The 18,003-nt window shown below is 40.4% G+C and overlaps 1 protein-coding gene across 1 annotated transcript in view; it reads right to left on the bottom strand.

Moving 5' to 3' along the window:
* The window catches only part of fgfrl1a (fibroblast growth factor receptor like 1a), a 76,710-nt gene extending 60,826 nt beyond the window's left edge, over window positions 1–15,884 (bottom strand). The window contains exons 1-2 of the mRNA XM_008292763.1: window positions 15,407–15,884; window positions 14,065–14,157 (exon numbers count right to left, since the gene is read on the bottom strand). Of these exons, the coding sequence (XP_008290985.1) occupies window positions 14,065–14,125 (61 nt within the window). The 5' untranslated portion in view covers window positions 14,126–14,157; window positions 15,407–15,884. The remainder of the gene's footprint in view (window positions 1–14,064; window positions 14,158–15,406) is intronic.
* Window positions 15,885–18,003: the final 2,119 nt, after the last annotated feature.

The raw sequence follows: 18,003 nt of genomic DNA on the forward strand, positions 1-18,003 counted from the left end.
TGGTGAAGGTTGGGCATTGCATGTTGTCATAAACTTAGTGTACTAATTAGGAGTCACCTCTATCTCCTAAAACTCCTAAACAGCTGAACTGCATTCTCAGTTACATTTTGAGTAAAAATATTCTGTTTCTCTGTTCCATGGAGTCTGTCGAGTTCATGTGTTTGTGACGTATCACAGCATGTCTTATGTGAACATATCTTTGTCATTTACTTTTGTACTTTACTGTCACTCCTTTTCAGCTGACCAGTCATATATAATAGATGGGACAGTGCTCATCACGCAGGTAACCCAAGAAATACAGGAAAAGGTTTAAACATGTTGAGAAAGGGTCATATTTTAACCCAAAATGCGCTATGCAGAGTTTGAAATTCAATCTATTCCATAAGTTTTGGGATTAAAATACTCAATCAAGCTTCTAACACATAACTATTGTTGTCAAAGTGTCAACTAAAGCAAGGTATTGTTGTAAAACTAACAATGCAGTTTTGGTGCCTAAACAAACAGCAAGTGACAACAAAACTTAAGGATAATGGTTCCACATGGGACGTAGGTCCCCTGGGAGGCAGTCCTGTTGGAGGCTCACACTACCATCCTCCCCCATCCGCCTTCCCCCTTACAAAGACTTTTCTACTACATCACAGTCTTACCTGTTGGTGATAAAATGTGTTGAATGTCGTTCATTTGTGTAGGAACCTAATTTTTGGGAGACAGGGTCAGTCAGAGTGACAAAACGTAGGATTTGCAAACCCTAACTGATAGCGGCAAAACTAGCAGGTGATTGAGGCAAACAAATACAGTCTGTACAAGCCCACACAGTGCTGAGAAGCTTTCTAATCTGGGATATTAGGGGGAAACACCTGTGCAGGTGTGCTGTGGGTGTGTAGGGAGAGGACCGCAACCGTAAAATGAAAAAAAAAATAAAGCTCACTTAAACACGTACTTCAAAACAGTATTTCAGTACAAAACTTAAGGAAATTGTGCAGCTTTCTTCCACTGAGAGCTACATGCAGCAGAGTAAACTAACCTTTTCTGTCAACTAAAACTTGCCACATGTAACCCAGTGTGGTTAAAGCTACACACCTAAACTCCTAAACCGCCACTACGCTCTGATCTGAGAGCTTTCCTTTCCCCCACCTTCTCCATTTTTCCCCACAGCCCATTGCCTTCGCTAAAGCTCTGACAACACAACAGTTAAATCCCAGAAAGCAGCCAATAAGTACTTTTGTTAATTACATGTGGAAGAATAGGCCTGTTGTGTCCTGGTGTGATAATGGTGCCAGCACAACAGAGGGATTACCTCCGGATAATAAGTACACTGAGCTGACCAGTGTGATGAAGGGCCGTGGAGTGGGAAATGATTAACACGGCTAACTTGGTCTGCAGGCCTTTCAGCTCTGCATCAGCAATGTGTGGTTACTGGCAGGGGATTAATGTGCTCGGATATTTCACTGTAGCTGTGTAGATGTTTTGCCTCCTGCTTTGGGAAAAAATGCAAGAAATGTCAGTCATGTCATCCTCTGCTGCTTTCCAAATTATTAACAATAATCAACACAGGATGCACAATATGCTTTGGCTGCATTTGAAGTTCTCAAATAGTTGTATCACACTGTGTCAGGATCTGGGATATGAACTTTTGGCTTCTGGTAGTTGTCTGTGAGCACCGATGTTTTAGCGCAGTGTGGACAGTTTTGCATTAAATCAGTTTCAAAGTGTCATGAAATCATATATATTAATGCAACAAATAACTGACAAAACAAAAAAAAACCTCAAAGAGCTTTATAATCTGTATAGCAAATTCCAAAATTAATCCTTTCAATTAGGAAAAATGGAAGAAACATCAGGAAGAGCACAAGAGGAGGGAGCCCCCAGCTTGTGCTCCTCCTGACGTTTCTTCATGATGGAAAGACTTGCAACAGATGCCAAACTGTCAGGTCCACTCATTCTAAAACTTTAAGGCAAACTATCTGCACACACTTCCTAGATTTAAAAGCCAAGTGCAGTGGGTTCGGATATGGCAGGTTAGAATCAAATCAACTTTTTAATCCAAAAATGACTGCTTTTAAAGACAGATTCGTCTCGTTGAAGGCCAAGCTTCACATGTAAAGCCAGATTGACAGCACTTCACGTGAAATTCACTCCATGTAAAGCTAAATCCCCAAATTATAAAGACAGACGAAAGGCGCCAGTGCATTTCATCAGAACTGCTTGTCAGATGTCATACAACTTCAGAAACCCACTCACCTACCTGACATTGGCTATTGTGTCTCCATTTAAACAATTATCGGCCCCCCATGATGGCTGGCTTTTAACTCAACCTTGGAGCGCAGCTGTTCAAACTCTAAACACTTAACACTGTCAGACAACTGACTGTATGACTATTTTTTCCTAGTATAATCTGATCCTACCAGGTTTCCATATGTATGTAAATGATGAATGACGTCAAAATAAACAAACATTCTAAATACATGAATTGGTATTTTGAATCCTGATACACCACACTAATTTGGATGAGGAAAATGAACACAAGTAGAACAGAAATACATCTGTTTAGTGACATATTCCAAGTCACCATTGTGTACGTCCTTTCCAGAGGGCCTGTTTTGCTGAGCCGACCCCCATATCTCTTCGACTCCTCTCACATTCCTCCAGCAGTATGGATTCCACATCGACAGCTGGCACTGAAGAAAACGATTACTGCGGTTGTGTCCACTCGTGTGTGTGGTGGTTTTCAAGTTTGGGTCATGTTTTAGTGTGTGTTCTTCGGTCAGGAAAAAAAAGGCATAATGCTTCTAAAATCTTAGAATAAATAATGTAGTCTACTATACAAAATAACGTGCACATATGATATCAATATGTATGTATGACGAGCTGCAAGGTGGCGCAACTGGTAGCACTGTTGCCTCGCAGCAAGAAGGTTGCCGGTTCGCGCCCCGGTGGGGACTCTGCGTGGAGTTTGCATGTTCTCCCCGTGCAGCGTGGGTTCTCTCCGGGTTCTCCGGCTTCCTCCCACACAGTCCAAAAACATGTTGAGGTTAATTGGTGATTCTAAATTGTCCGTAGGTGTGATTGTGAGTGTGCTTGGTTGTCTGTCTCTAAGTGTGCGATGGACTGGCGACTTGTCCAGGGTGTCCCCTGCCTTCGCCCTAAGTCGGCTGGGATAGGCTCCAGCCCCCCCGCAACCCTAATGAGGATTAAGCGGTGTATAGAAGATGGATGGATGTATGTATGTATGACATCAGTTCACCTTTACACGAATAAGAGCTCAACAGAACAACCCCAACATGTCATAGCTTGAAGCCAGAGAAAAGGCTTACAAAAAGTATTTCCTAAAGCTGTCTGCCTTAACATCCTGCCCCAGATCTGCCTCCACTTCCTGGGGTCACAGGTCACCTGTATGTCTGACAAACAATCAAGGAGCGAGAGACTGTGGCCAACTGTCCATAACATGTCAGTTGCATTCGACACTGAACTCAAAACGGTGGTATTTTTGTTCAGGCTAGTTTTGGGGTCCTGTTGTTCTGTCAATCACTGTCAATAACACACATAGACACACAGACGCAAGCACACAACTGCCCTAAGTGCTGTATCGCCCCCCCACCCAACCCAATCTGACAGACTGAAGCCCAAAGAAAACAAGGGTCTGTGTCTCCTGTCCCAGCGATCACTTTTCAATGTCTCATTTGTAACGCCATCAGAAATAACAGCTGGAGACTGTGTATGTGAGTGGTGTGTGTGTGTGTGGTAGGTGGGGGTTAAAAGGGGTTTGAAAGGGTCTGATTGAAGGGTAGACAAGGGAGCAAGAAACCAGCAGAGACAAAGAAAGTGGAAGAGGAATTAAAATGTCAGAGAAAGTGAAAGAGAAAACAGACAGATCACAGGCAGCAGAGTAGAGACAAGAAGTGAGTGAAAGTCAAATGGACTTCTGTATAGAGAGTTTATACTGTTTTGTTTCGCCTTCAGAAAGATGTAGGTCCTGATGAAAAGTACTGATTGCAAAGTCTATTGATTATCCAACTTTGAACATTGTTCCACTGGAAGCATGAAACACTTGATGAAGGGAACCAATCGATCTTAATGGTCAGATACTAATAAGGCTAAAGAGGCATTCTCTATTAATGGATTACAACCGCTTTGTTTTTTCCTAGTGTCGTTTTATATATCTGCCTCAGGACTATATGTACTTACATTTACATAATTTACTTTGACATATCTGATACCTAAAAAGTCAGCATGCTGTCACATTTACCATCAACTAATTACTTCAATAGTGTCTTTCATCTTGCTTCTACTGATCAGACTAAATCTCAGTTGGAATAAGTGTGCCTTTGCCTACATACAGTTTTCATTTTAAAACACGTGATTTCTACTACACCTTTATATCTAGATTCTGAGACCCCTGCAACTGACACTTTTGGAAACACTGCTGACATTTAGTTTAGTTTAGTTAGTCCGGGGCTATATTTTCGGCAAGACAATGAGTCTTTTGGAAACCACGATGTAGATACTCATGTTCGCTCTCTGATTGGACCTTAAGGTCACTACATATATTCTCTGACACTCTTATCAGCGTTTTCTGGAAGGAAACAAAAAAACACCTCAACCTTATCCATCAGTAGTGAATTCAATGTGGGTAACAAGCTGCAGGTGTTGCCGACCTTGTTCTTATTATTCTGCAGGAAGGGAAATCTGTGGTTTTATATACACTTGTGGATGTAGCTTTTGTCAATTCAAATACAAAAACAGTTTGTGCTTTATATTTGTTAAAGCTGTTCTATCTTACTGTGTAGAGGACTGCATTTGTGCGGCAAGAGCACTGACATTATTGCTGGCCACAACCGCTAAAGTGAACACTTCTTAAGTTGAATATATATATATGATGAAGCGAATAGATTTTTCATAAGCAGCCGTAGGAACTTTGTGTCAATAGATTTGAATAAATGCATGATCTCTTATTCAGCAACAGTTTTACTGCAGACATTACATTCGGGACAAATTTGTGCAACACATAAATGGATAATGAAGAGAAAATTGTCACAATGGTTTGCATGAACTAAATCAAATGTAGTACTTGCTGTTTGGTAATTCTCTGTCTGACATTCGAGGGAGACAAAGGGGGGGTAAAAGGAGTGAAAGCAGTATTTTCTGTCCTGTGGGGTTCCTGGTGTGTTATTACAGTCTCCTCTGGTGCCGGCATGTGCTTTTTCTGACCCTACCTCACATGCAGACACACACACTCACAGTGTGGGTGCACAAACTGACACACAAACTCTCCCTGACCTCCTCCCTGATCTACTGGCTGCCCTTTGACCTGCTGTGCTGTAGCGTTGACCAAACATACCCCAACCCCGCTGAGACCACAATACGGCACTGTGGCGCCACGACCCACACAATACTGCACTATGCAGCAGGAAGGCAGAGACGCTGGGGGGAGAAAGAGAGAGCGAAACACAGAGTGCAAAGAAAGAGGAAAATTCCACAATATGTAGAGTCGTACTCAAAAGAGAAATGAAAAAATACGATCAAACGCCTGCGACAACAGGTGTAAACAAATAAGAGATTGCACAGTGACAACACACAGATGGGTTGCATGTTATTATAAATGGATGTTACGAAGTCAAAAGAAAGACAAATTAGCAATGGATAATTGATGACTAGGAAGTATTTATACGCCTTCTCTGCTCCCTGCATACCTTTCTACATCCCTGCTAACAAAACTTAAGCATTCCCCTGTAATTATGAGCTCATCATATACTGTAGCATTTATGTTGTGCTTGCAGTAAAGTTAAAACAACTGTATCCCTCAATTTGCCTTTTATAACCCTCTAAATCCCCCCAAACCACTGGTGGGTGTTAAAGCATGTTGTCTTTACAAAATGGCCAAAATTACATCATTAGTCACAGCCATGATAGAATTATAAGATTTTCGAAGGGCTTTCAACTAAAAAGGTGTGATGTCCCGTTCAGTTGGAAAACTTAACCAAATGCAAGTGTTTGTCCGAACCAGATTCTGCCAAAAACAAAACATTCTCAGCGCAACTGGAAAGCTGTTAGTGATTCAGCTGTGTCTAACTGTCGCAGGGCAGAAATTCAAAGACTTTCCAGCTTAACTGGGCAGAACTGCAGGCTATGTTTAGACAGAGCTCTGTGTACCAACATTTTTCATAACTCTTGGCATGCTAACTTCACTACACTATACAAAAGAGATTTTTTTCTGTTTCCAGCTATGGTTATGGTGTTTCCATAGAGGTGCAAGACTGGAAAATGAGCCCAAAGTGAGTAAAAATGTAAGAGGAGCTAAAAATGCCACCAAACTTGGTCCAGAGTGTTGATCTTCCCTTTCTTTTAGATTTAACTTTTGGGTTGGAGACTTCACTCATTAAACTGTCAAAACTCAATAAATCCTGAACTTAACTTAAACAAAAAAAGAAATCATATAGCCACCAAATATATCGAACAGAACCTTTGGAAAATAGAGTATACAATCACACTTAAGATATTTGTAATATTTTCATTTGACAAAATGGTGCGAGTCTTGAGTCATCCTTTGGGGGGAAAGGAAAGGGTTAAAGTCAATGTTAAATTTCTCTGTTTGTCTCTCACTATATGTTTCCAAAACGCCTTCTTTTGCTATCTTATCGTCCCCTGTTGCTTTTCTTTCAGCTGCTCCCCCTCCACAAACACACATCGCATCAATGTGACGCGCCGTCAACCCCCGCGGAGAACGTCCAGACAGGCCCGTGAATACCCCACCATTAGCAAAGTCAAAGCAAACATTGACTTTATCTAAATGTGGGCTAATAGCCTTTAACATTAACAGACCCTGTAAAACTCAGTGGTTGCAGAAAGGGGGGTGTAGAGGGCTGCCTCTCAAGGTTTGTTTCCTGCAAATGTGTCCACATCAAGTGCTGCTTGATTTAAATGTAATGTTCGATTGTACAATATTTTTTTCCCCCCCAAATATAAATGAAGAAGAAAATGGGAACTCAGACTAGCAAGATATTTTCTAGTTGTTTTTAGTCCCAAATTGCCTTGTTTGCCATTTGGACTTCTCTGACAGCCACAGCGCTCCTTGTCCAAACAGCCAATAAGACAACATTTGGCCACGATGTTAGGATTTAACAAGAGGAACTAAAAGAGTCATTTGGAGCCTTTGAAGCCTCCCTTTGTCTGCTAATCACCACATAATCAACAAACACACACAGACACCAAGTCTCTTTCTTTCCTCATTTGGAAGACAAAAACATCACTGTGAGCAAATCATAAATGAAGCTGCAGAACACAAGAAGTCGCCGAAAAGGTTTCTTCAATTTTAGCTTATGCATCTGCCAATTAAAACACAGTAAAAATCTCTCTGTTACAGGCATGAAAAGTATTAATAATATAAAGTACTGGTCCCATAACAGAGAAATGCACTTTTCTAAAACTTTCACCAGTGGATTCTGATCAACATTTTGCCCATTTATGGAGATCTGGATTCAGCATTTCCACAAACACTGAGGCTGGCAGGTAAATGCCCACCAGGCCATATAACGGTTATCAGCATGTCAAATGGCATTTACGATAGTTAGCTGTGACTTAGAACGTGTTGCATGCTTAAACAACAGGAGCAAGGTGGAGGAGATTTACTGATGTGAGCCCATGAGCGCGTCTGTTTACAATGAAGTAAAGTTGTCTGTTTGAAGCATCTGTCTGTGGTATGCAGTTGTTTACGCTGAGGGATCAAGATGCTCTCCTCCTCCGTCTCCCTCCACCAATCTTCACACAAAGAGACAGGCAGATGCTTACCATTATGCGTACCACAAAGTTTTTTATTGCAAAGTGTAGTAATTTAGCTTTCTTTCATTTTCAGCACTGTGTGTGGGCAAGTACAGAACACTGAGGTTAAGCTTAAGCATAGGAAACGACCCGATCTATTAAAATCTCTTGCTTTTTCACTCCTTCGTCATGTTGCGGTCGACATGTCAACTACCACCAGGCCCAGCACTGTCCACGCTGAAGTATTTAGCTCCATAATTCAACTCAACTTTCACTGAACTTTATAACTGCTTAAAGCTATCCAGATTGTAATGATATTAAATGTATGATCGCATGATTCATCTTTCACTGGTTTTCTTAATATACTAGATTGTTGGTTGGATGAAACAGTTGAAGACATCCCCGTTGGACTCTGGGAACTTGTGACAGAAATTTTTCACAATTAACTGACATTTTCTAAATCAGTTAAATGACTTGTTAGACAAGTAAATTAAGTGTTACTCGTAGCCCTTCCTTCATCTGTGTGTTTGTCTTTCCATCTAGCCGTCTTTTACTTAAATTCCACGTTAAAGCGTTGCTTCAAGCCTTTCTTGTAACTCTGTGTCTTCTTCTGCAGTCCTCTCTACCCAACCACAATTCTCTCCTACATATCATTGTTAGTGTTAGCATGCTAATTACATTCCTCAGTAATGAGTGTGTGCGACAGAGGGCTGTTAAGTGATTGCGGGCAGTGTGTGTGTGTGTGTGTGTGTGTGTGTGTGTGTGCTTACATGTGTTAAGTCATATTTATGAGTAGTGTCTTCTATTTGTATACGTTTGCAGCATCTGTGTATGCGACTGTTTACACGCTGCAATTTCTGTCTGTCATTGTCTGCAGTGACGATGAGGCATTCTCTCTCTCCGTTTCTCAATGTGTGTTTGCAATGTTGGCTTTTTTGGCAGCTTTCATGGAACGAAGATGTATTTTTAATGAGTTTGTAGCTCTTTACACTTATTATGACACCAAACAAAGCCTCTGATCTCTGTGTCGGTTTCTCTCCCTTCGGCCAGATAATGGGTGGTCTGTGTGGCACAACCACCTGAAAAACATGAAACTGTTTGGACAGAATGATACTTTGCAAAACCATGAAGACAAAACCTGCACTCATCTGGGTACAGCCTTTCTTTTCTGAACCAAGTGTGTAGAGGAGAAGCAGACCAGAAACATGTGAGAATGTGGCGTGTCAATTCAACACAAAACATTACAGAAATAAACTCTGGATTAACTGGATTAACTTCAATACTCACATTATTATTATCATCATCAAGTTGTTTCACCATGAAGCATTTTAATGGCTGGCTGATGTAAATACCATCTGACATGCTGATAAGCATCTGATATACACGAGGACATCACATCACATAGTTATTGTATCTACATGTAGAGTCACGTACATGTGAGCCAATAAACAAACATTGGATCTGCTCAGTGCCTTCTAGTTATCAAAGTTTTTTGGTATACTGCTCCTCACCTGCCTCCTGAGCTGGTCATTTTATAATGAGGGAAACTGAACTAGAAGGATGCTCTTACTCTTTAACTCGTAGAAGACTCTTGAAGAATATACTTGCTTACTAGCTACAGTAAAGACATTCTGATGCAGTATTGCAGCTGCATTTAGTCATGAGGACAAGTGTACAAGCGCACATCGCTGGCTCAGGAATAGTTCAGCATTTAATGGAACATGACTGTAAAGATGAAGCACATCAAGAAGAACGTTAGTTTATAATGGGTCTTTTAAGAATGACTGCGTGTGAGAGTCTGTGTTGCTTTATTTGATGGAAATCTATGACTTTTCCCTTCCTTGTGACCATTCATAAACAAATTGTATATCATGCTTCAGTGAATGAAACTCCAACTAGCAAAACCAGTTTTAAAAATAAACAAAAAATTAATAGAAAATTTACTTTGGCATTGGCTATGACCTCTTTTGGGGATTTAAGTTATCATAAAGACCAGAAACAGAGGGAAACCGCAAGCATGATTCTGTCTAAGTACGGTTACAAAATCAACTAAAGTTCACTAATCAACACACAACATCTTGTTCGTTTCATCCATCCATTATCTATACACCGCTTGATCCTCACGAGGGTCGCGGGGGGGCTGGAGTCTATCCCAGCCGACTTAGGGCGAAGGCAGGGGACACCCTGGACAGGTCACCAGTCTATCACAGGGCTACACTTAGAGACAGACAACCAAGCACACTCACATTCACACCTACGGACAATTTAGAATCACCAATTAACCTCAACATGTTTTTGGACTGTGTGGGAGGAAGCCGGAGAACCCGGAGAGAACCCACGCTGCACGGGGAGAACATGCAAACTCCACGCAGAGTCCCCACCGGGACGCGAACCGGCAACCTTCTTGCTGCGAGGCAACATTGCTACCAACTGCGCCACCCTGCAGCCCTTGTTCGTTTCATTTGAAAAAAAAAAAAAAAATAGAAATTGTGGTTGTATTTACAGACAGATGTGTTAAATTTCAGACTTGTTGTCACAGTCAGGTTGCCAGACCACCCCCAAGGACTCTATGAAGTCACTGGCCCACGTGTAACTGCTCGCAACAACCACCACAGGGTTTTCTCCGCTCTTTATGATCAGCTAACTGTCTCTTGACCGTAGTTTTAAGCATAAAAATGCATCAGTGGTGTCAGTCTTCCTTACCTAACTGTTGGAAAAAAAGGCAAATAAGTATGTTCCCTAAAATTTCACATTATTACTATAACTGTGTCAAATGCATTTTATGATGAAGCAGAATTAAACAATTCACTGTAAAGCTTAAATTTGTCCAAAGCTGCAGGTAGCTCCAAGAACAATGGTTTGCTACTTGTTTTTCACCCCTGCAATCAAACGCGGTGCTGTTCAGGTAACGGGATAATGCTAATTTCTCAGCTGCTCAGTCTCATGCTCAACTACACACACACACACAGAGGCCCAGACACTGGTTCACACAGTGCAGTTGTGTAAGTCTCTGGAGTGAAGTTGATGTGAGTCTACATCTGCTGCAATAAGGGCACAAATGTTGCATCTTTATCTGTTTTTATCTGTCTGTCTGCTTGTCTCTGCATCTCTTTTTCTTCCACTTCCAGTCTTCTCTTCATCTCAGCAGCAGTTCAGCATAACATAAAAATAGCCCTTAGCTGTTTTATTATTCCTGCTTCCATTTGCCAATCAACACTGGAAAACAGCCTTTAGCGCCACTTGATGCTCACCAATTCCAAGGACACCCAGGCAAAACACTTACTACAGCTGTTTAGCCTTTACAATGTCTATGAATCCATGACTAAACCACACATTTACACAACTTGTAGTTTTATAGCAGGCATGAATGTACAGCGTGTAGCTTCCTCGATTTACACAATAGCCAGCTTTTACTGCGACTGAATCTTGTGTGCAAATGGGGATTGCCCGGATAGACGAGGCCACAAAAGAACCAATGTTTTCAGTTTTAAATGTCCCGTCGTGTCCTGTGATATTGAGTTTTTTTTCTTTTTAATTGTTTACACAGTTGCCCTGAGTAACCCACTTCTGGTATGCATATTTCTCTAGGATAGTAGTCACCGAGGCACAAATGAAGTGTTTCTCTGTATCATTTACTCGAGTGCAGTGTAGACGGCAACAAGCTTCTCTATAGTTATTCTAATTAAATTTGTCAACCCTTTAATGTCATTTTGTTCTTATATTGTAATCATGAGTTTGTCTTTACAATAACTGTTTACAGTAACATAACAAATACGCTGTCTTTTATTCAGGAACTTTGCTACAGTAGGTTGCATATGAGTGTAGCAAGCAATGGTTCAATTGCTGGTCCTAAAACATATCATGTGCTTCAGTTTTGATTTGATAAAACAGCTGAAATGTCCTCTTTCTGTAGAGTTACACTTGGCTCAGAGCTGTCCAGCCTGTCACTTCTTCCCTGAGGCTGGTTATTGAGGGTCTTTAGCGTAGAGAGTCTGAGGTATGCTCTTTTTTGGTACTTCTGATAATTATGGGGATTATGGAGCCATTTATTTGGGCTACTACAGACTTGCTGTTTTTTTTCCTTACCAGCTATTGTTCAGGTGCGTTATTAAACTCTCGCTGTGCAACAAAGCTGCTCAGTGGGCAAAGGCAGAGCACTGTGGGGGACACTTGGCAGCTTGCTACTGCTGAAGGTTGCATTGTTCCACCGAGGTTCTTGCTAAAACAGTACTGAATTTGCAGAGCATTGTTAAACCCACTGCAGGACATTCAGTGGCTTTTTTGTGCATTTTTGTGCAACAGCTCCATCAATTTGAAGTACAAAACTTTTGTTTGGTACAGGCTGTTGTGGTCAATACACTGCCTGGGTGTAAGCGCTGCCTGAGGGGACAACGTCAGGAGAAATCAAGTCCTATTGACACATCTGCAAGCAAGTCAGACTGTTACACAGATTTTGCTTGACCTTGGCTTCTACCTTTGGTTCTGACTTAGATTATCATATGCGGAAAATAGCAGGGTTTGGAACAACTTGCAAGCATTCTTTTACTTTGACCTTTTTAGCGAAAATAATCTTGGGATTGGACAAAATTGCAGGAAAATACTGCAGCAATCTGTTGGATTTACCTTGAAAATTGCAAAATTGTAAACACATGGAGATACAAGTAAAAAAAAATAAAAATCTGTTAAAAATCTTCATGTACTTGGAATTCTAATCACCCGTTTATAATATAATTAATCTGTTCAATATTATACAAGACAGTGTAAACAGGGGACCCTACATATGAAATGCAGACAGAGAATACACAACACGTTGCTTTACCACAAACCCACAAGTTCACAATTCTAGCAGTATGCGCCTCAGCCCACAGGGCGATCAAAACCCAGCAGCCCTCTCATCACACACGCCCCCATACTGTAAAGATGTCTTTCAGCTGCCTTTAATTTTTCAGTTACTGCTACACGTGCAATAACAAACTTAAAATGTCAAAATCTTCTTCTCCTTTGCAACTGCAGGTCACTAAAGCAAGTTACAAGCTAATTTAACCGCAGCTTAAGCTATATTTATCTTGTGCTGATACTGTACTTTAATAAGCGTAAAGATCTGTCTGGCAACTCTAATTTATCCACTCACAAGACAAGGGAGAAGTCAAGTTTCTATTAGGTACAAAATAGCATTTTGTTCCATCTGCCCTTTGCATGCTCTCCTGCCCTCTCTCTCACACCCCTTCCAATAATCTGTTTCCTGCTCTTATCCATTTCCCCTCCTTTTTTCCTCACTCATGCCCCTTCATTCCTTTTCTCCTCTCCCTGCTTCCCTTCTATCATCCATTCTTACTCCAGTCTCATTGAGTAATGTGGATCCCCTTTTTTCCCTCCTTTACCCTCTTTCTCTTCATTCTTTCCATCTCTGTCCTCTATTCTCCTTTACCCTTGCCTTCTGTCCCTCTCTGCTGCCTGCCCTGGTTTCACTGACAGGCTGCAGGCAGTGAGGGGGAGGAAATGCTGTGGCATTATACAGCAAACATCCCTAATAGGCTAATCTAATCTAATCTCTTTGCGGTCTATGGCCCTGTGTTTACTTTCGGCCCCGTGTCTGCATACTGGTTCTGCTTCGCCTCGCTGAATGCAGCTTTGTTCCCACTGAAAACTCATCATCGGTGTGATCTCGGGAACGGGCGCCAACTCCACAACTGTCTGCCCATGAAGCCTGCAGGCAGGAGATCGTTCTCATCTTTATGGGGTTTGTGGGGCTGTTGTTGTTTGTTGCAGTACTGAGGGTGCCTCCCTGTCGCTAACCCTGACAGCTGACCTCTCTGTGCCATTTTGCAGATTAGTTTCTGAGCTGAAATACAAAAATTTTTACCCTACTGCCAGCACGGCAGCATCTTAAAATACCAAGGAGGCAGGACACCACATGACAAGGTACAAAAGTGCCTGACAGAACTGAAAAACCAGTCAAAAGTTCACTGCACATTCATGAAGCAAAGTTCACCGAAGGACAACAGCTTGTACATAACACTGGATCTGCACAATGACATCAATTCAGAAAAGAACAATAAAGGATAACAACATATTTTCAAATTGCACAATTAAATTAAAAAGAGGAGAAAGACAAAAAGGACAGATGAGGGTGTAATATACCAGCCATGTAGCAAGGATGAAAGAAAGCATAACCACATTAGAAAACTCTTATAATTATATACTACAAGTACTGCTGGATTGTGATTTATCCTACCAGCAGTTTTTTATTGCTGATATTTTTGACTATAACACCTTAGATGTGTTGAAATCAGCGCTTCTGTTACTCACCCCTGACAGCTGTGGACATCAGGACCATCTCCATCAACAGGCAAATCCAGAAAAGCTCCATTTTCTTTAACTAATAAAGACAAATTGTCTGATCTGAGGGAAATGAAATGGAAAAAAAAAAGCATGAACATGATTATTAAAGTGAATCTAGAGATTGACGATATATTTAACCAGCATAAATCATCACTTCATCAGAATTCCTGCATTGTTCTCTGTCCTCATAGACATAAGGCACATTCACTTTGACTATATAACTGTGTTGGAACAAAAAAACATCAAGCTCCCAAAGACAGAAGACATGTGGTGAAATGATCCAAGCACTCACTTCTAAAAAGTTTTTATCTTAATCTCATCTTTTTCGCATACTGCGTCTTCCAAACGGTTTCTTGATCGACTCCGTGGCAGTCAGAACAAAGTGAGGTGTTCATCATGGACCAGACACGAGTATAAATCTGCCTGAAGATTTTCTGGAAGTCAGACTACACTTTTCCTCGCAGATTTATTCTGTCCACCTGTCCACATGTCTCTTCTTACAGTGGTTTTAATCTTTCTGCCACATAAATTCTTCCCCAAACCTTACGGGATCTTATTTCAATACTTCACATGCTGTATCTTGGATCAGTATCTGTGATCCTCGGCGTCTCAGCTCTCTGCACACTTGAAAGTGCAGCTCGACTAATTTGGCAGTTTGTGACAATCGAGTATAGGTTTTCAAATTACATCAGATTAAAGTGTAATTTCATTTGCATAAAGAAATTTACCACCGTGATAATATAGTAAATATTTTTCCCCCAAGTTTGCATAAGCACTTTAAGGAAGAATTAAAAGTAGCTGCAAGGTAAAGATTAAAGGTTTGAAAGGGTAGAAAAGCATGCAACCTGTGACTGTAGGATTTATGCATTTGTATAATATATATATAACACTAATTTAATTTTAATCTTAAAAAAAGGATGCAACTATGATAGAACCTGCTTCTCTGCATTAATACAGTTAGATATATTCACCCTCCTTTATTAAAGCGTGTTGTACTGTGTACATGTGCTGGTAAAAGTTGTGGCTACTTTAGTTTGATGAACTTGCAACAGGTTGGAAGCTCGTTTTTCATAGATTTTGTTATTCTTAACTGTAAGTCACAACTTCTGTAGATGAAGACAGTTGAAGACAAGAATATGACAGAAGGTGGAGTTCAAATTAAACTTGATTTAAAAACACCAACAAAAGGCAAAGAAAAAGCTAATACACAGATAAACACAATATGACAGTAGACTCACTATAAAGAGCGACAGACAGGCTTTGTGGGTACATACAGAGACTTTGGCTGGAAAAATGAAGTTGAACTTACTGTACAATTCCCAGCAGTGATGAGAAATCCTCAGTATGTTAGCCGCTGGTTACCTGCACGTTTACCATGCCGTTAGTCCGCAGAAAGAAAAAAAAAAGAAAAAAAAATGCGCACCTTCTTTCCAATGACTTGAAGATTTCGAGACTTAATCCGTGATTCAACCCGAGAATAATGTCTGGACGCGTCTGTCAGTGAAGTTGTAAATGAAATGGACTCGGACAAAGTACACAAAAGAAGCTAAAAGCGGGGGGAAAAAAAGTGTGAATAAAAGTAGAAAAAATATAAAATTCACAAGCTGGGTCAAACACGTGAGCGCCCACAGTGTGTCTGTAGTGTTTCTGAATGACAGTCCGCATGTAAAGCGCTCGAAGCAAAGCGCAGAGGGAGAAGACACAAAGACACACAATCCTAACTACATTCTCGCCACTTTAAGGAGCTATTCAGACGAGTATGTGTAAAATTTCCAGCTGAATGCTACATCCACATTGCCTCCAGCAGCGGCTCACCAACTGAGCTTCAGCCGCAGGCGAGAAAACAAACTGCGACGACGGACGGTCCCAGCACGGAACTTTCAGCCAATCAGAGCGCAGGCCAATCAGGGGGCGGACCAATCACAGAGCAGGAAAGTGCAGGACAAATTTGGAGCGGTTCAGGGTGGTGAAGAGGGGAAATTATTATTATTAATCATTTGTTGCTAACAGCAATGTTTAACAAAGTGATGTGAACCTTACAGCAAAAGACCAAAGGGGGGCTACAGGAGTCTATGGAAAAGATTTGGAGATTTCTATCAATAAAATGATGGTTGTTATTGATCCGTTTAATTCAGTGGGCTATCACCATAGTGATCATCATGATCATACTTATCATCATCATCATCACCATTGTCATTATAATTATTCATGTTATTACTATTATTATTACTATTGTTATTATTATTATTAGCAGAAGTTGTAGTAGTAATAATAGTAGCAGCAGTGTAATATTAGCTATAGTATATGTGCTATTTAGAATAGAGAAAGTTTTCTCTATTACATTCATTTCTATTTTATTTTATTCATAATTTCTAGCGCATCTATAGCCATGTGGTCCAGGACAGCTTGCTCAAGGTAACATTGTAGACCTACACTGTCACCTTGTGGCATTTAGACTTTATTACAGCAGTATGCTTTCAAAAATAATCCCTCACATAAACTGTGTCACATAAATTAACATAGTGGCAATGTCTTGCTGTGTTTTTGGAGAGATATGGATAAATAATTTAATACATATATATATATATATATATATATGTATATATGCGAAGAGTTCATTTCCAAAAACAGATAACTCCATCTTCACAAACCTTCAGAAAACCCACTTTTCCATCGTCTACCTGAGACAACATGAATCAAACTAAAGTTATCTCTATGTATGCCATGTCATTTCTACTGAGTCAAATCCACTCAGCTTCAGTTTGATTGACATAATCTCAAATAAACAACAAAAAAATACGTTTTCTGAAAATCTACGAAAAAGGAGTTATCTGTTTTTGCAAATAAACTCTTCGCATATATATATATATAAATCACACATGCACACAACAGTATGTCTGCAGCACAAAGTACATAAACCTTTAGTCCAAACACATTGTTATTTAATAATTTCTTTCTTAAAAAAAAATTAATTTCTATTGTAATGATGAGAAAAGGTGTAAATTTAACCAATTGTGCACGAGAAGTTTTGGAATTGTTCCACTGACCCTGGTCGGGTGTGGCAGGACAAAGATCAACTGGAGTGAACAGTAGACAAAACCTCCTTTGACTAGTGACTATTCAAGACCACCTTAAAATTCAACTTTAATCAAATGACATGATGCCACAGATGACAAGAGGAAGACCAGAACAGGCTGCTGGCAGCTTAATGCTGAAACGTCAGTTAGAACCGTCGTCACTTGAATGCCAACAACTTCACTATTTGTCATGTAGGACATAATTTCAGGCTGCACGGTATGACAGACAATCCGTCACATGATGTTGTCTGACAACATGACCTTGTCCCCCAAAATGTCCACTGACTTCACCAAGGCCTTAAAAAAAGCATTGGAGAACATTCCACAAGGCAGCATAGACAACCCCATGAACTCCATGTGTTGCAGATTTACTGATGCTACTGACTTGTGATTTCTAGTCTACGACATCACTCGTGATTCATCCTTTATCATTCCCCATGTTGTTTCTCGACCTCCGTTCTGTGTTGGAGATGCTGTGTTGCTGTGTGGTGGATCAATAAATATATATTCTCCTATGTTAAAAAGAATGGATCCAGTTTTATAAGAATGTTACAGGCTGTGTTGTGTTCAGTATATATTTCTGCACAAATCTGATCTAAACCATAATGAGATTTTTATAGAAGCCCTAAAAGTAGATAAAGAGAATCAACAACAACAACAGCAAAAACTAGGCAAAAATATTATATGTGGTAATTTATTTAATGAGAACGATGATCTAATATTACTAATATTTTCTGTATGTGGCAAAAGTATTCGAATTTCTGACATTAGCAGTTAATTTGAAGGTTAAATTAGAGTCAGGTGTTTTCAGACAATGCAATGGCAATCA

Source organism: Stegastes partitus, unplaced genomic scaffold, assembly GCF_000690725.1.
Source record: "Stegastes partitus isolate 25-593 unplaced genomic scaffold, Stegastes_partitus-1.0.2 Scaffold830, whole genome shotgun sequence".
Classification (NCBI taxonomy): Eukaryota; Metazoa; Chordata; class Actinopteri; family Pomacentridae; genus Stegastes; species Stegastes partitus.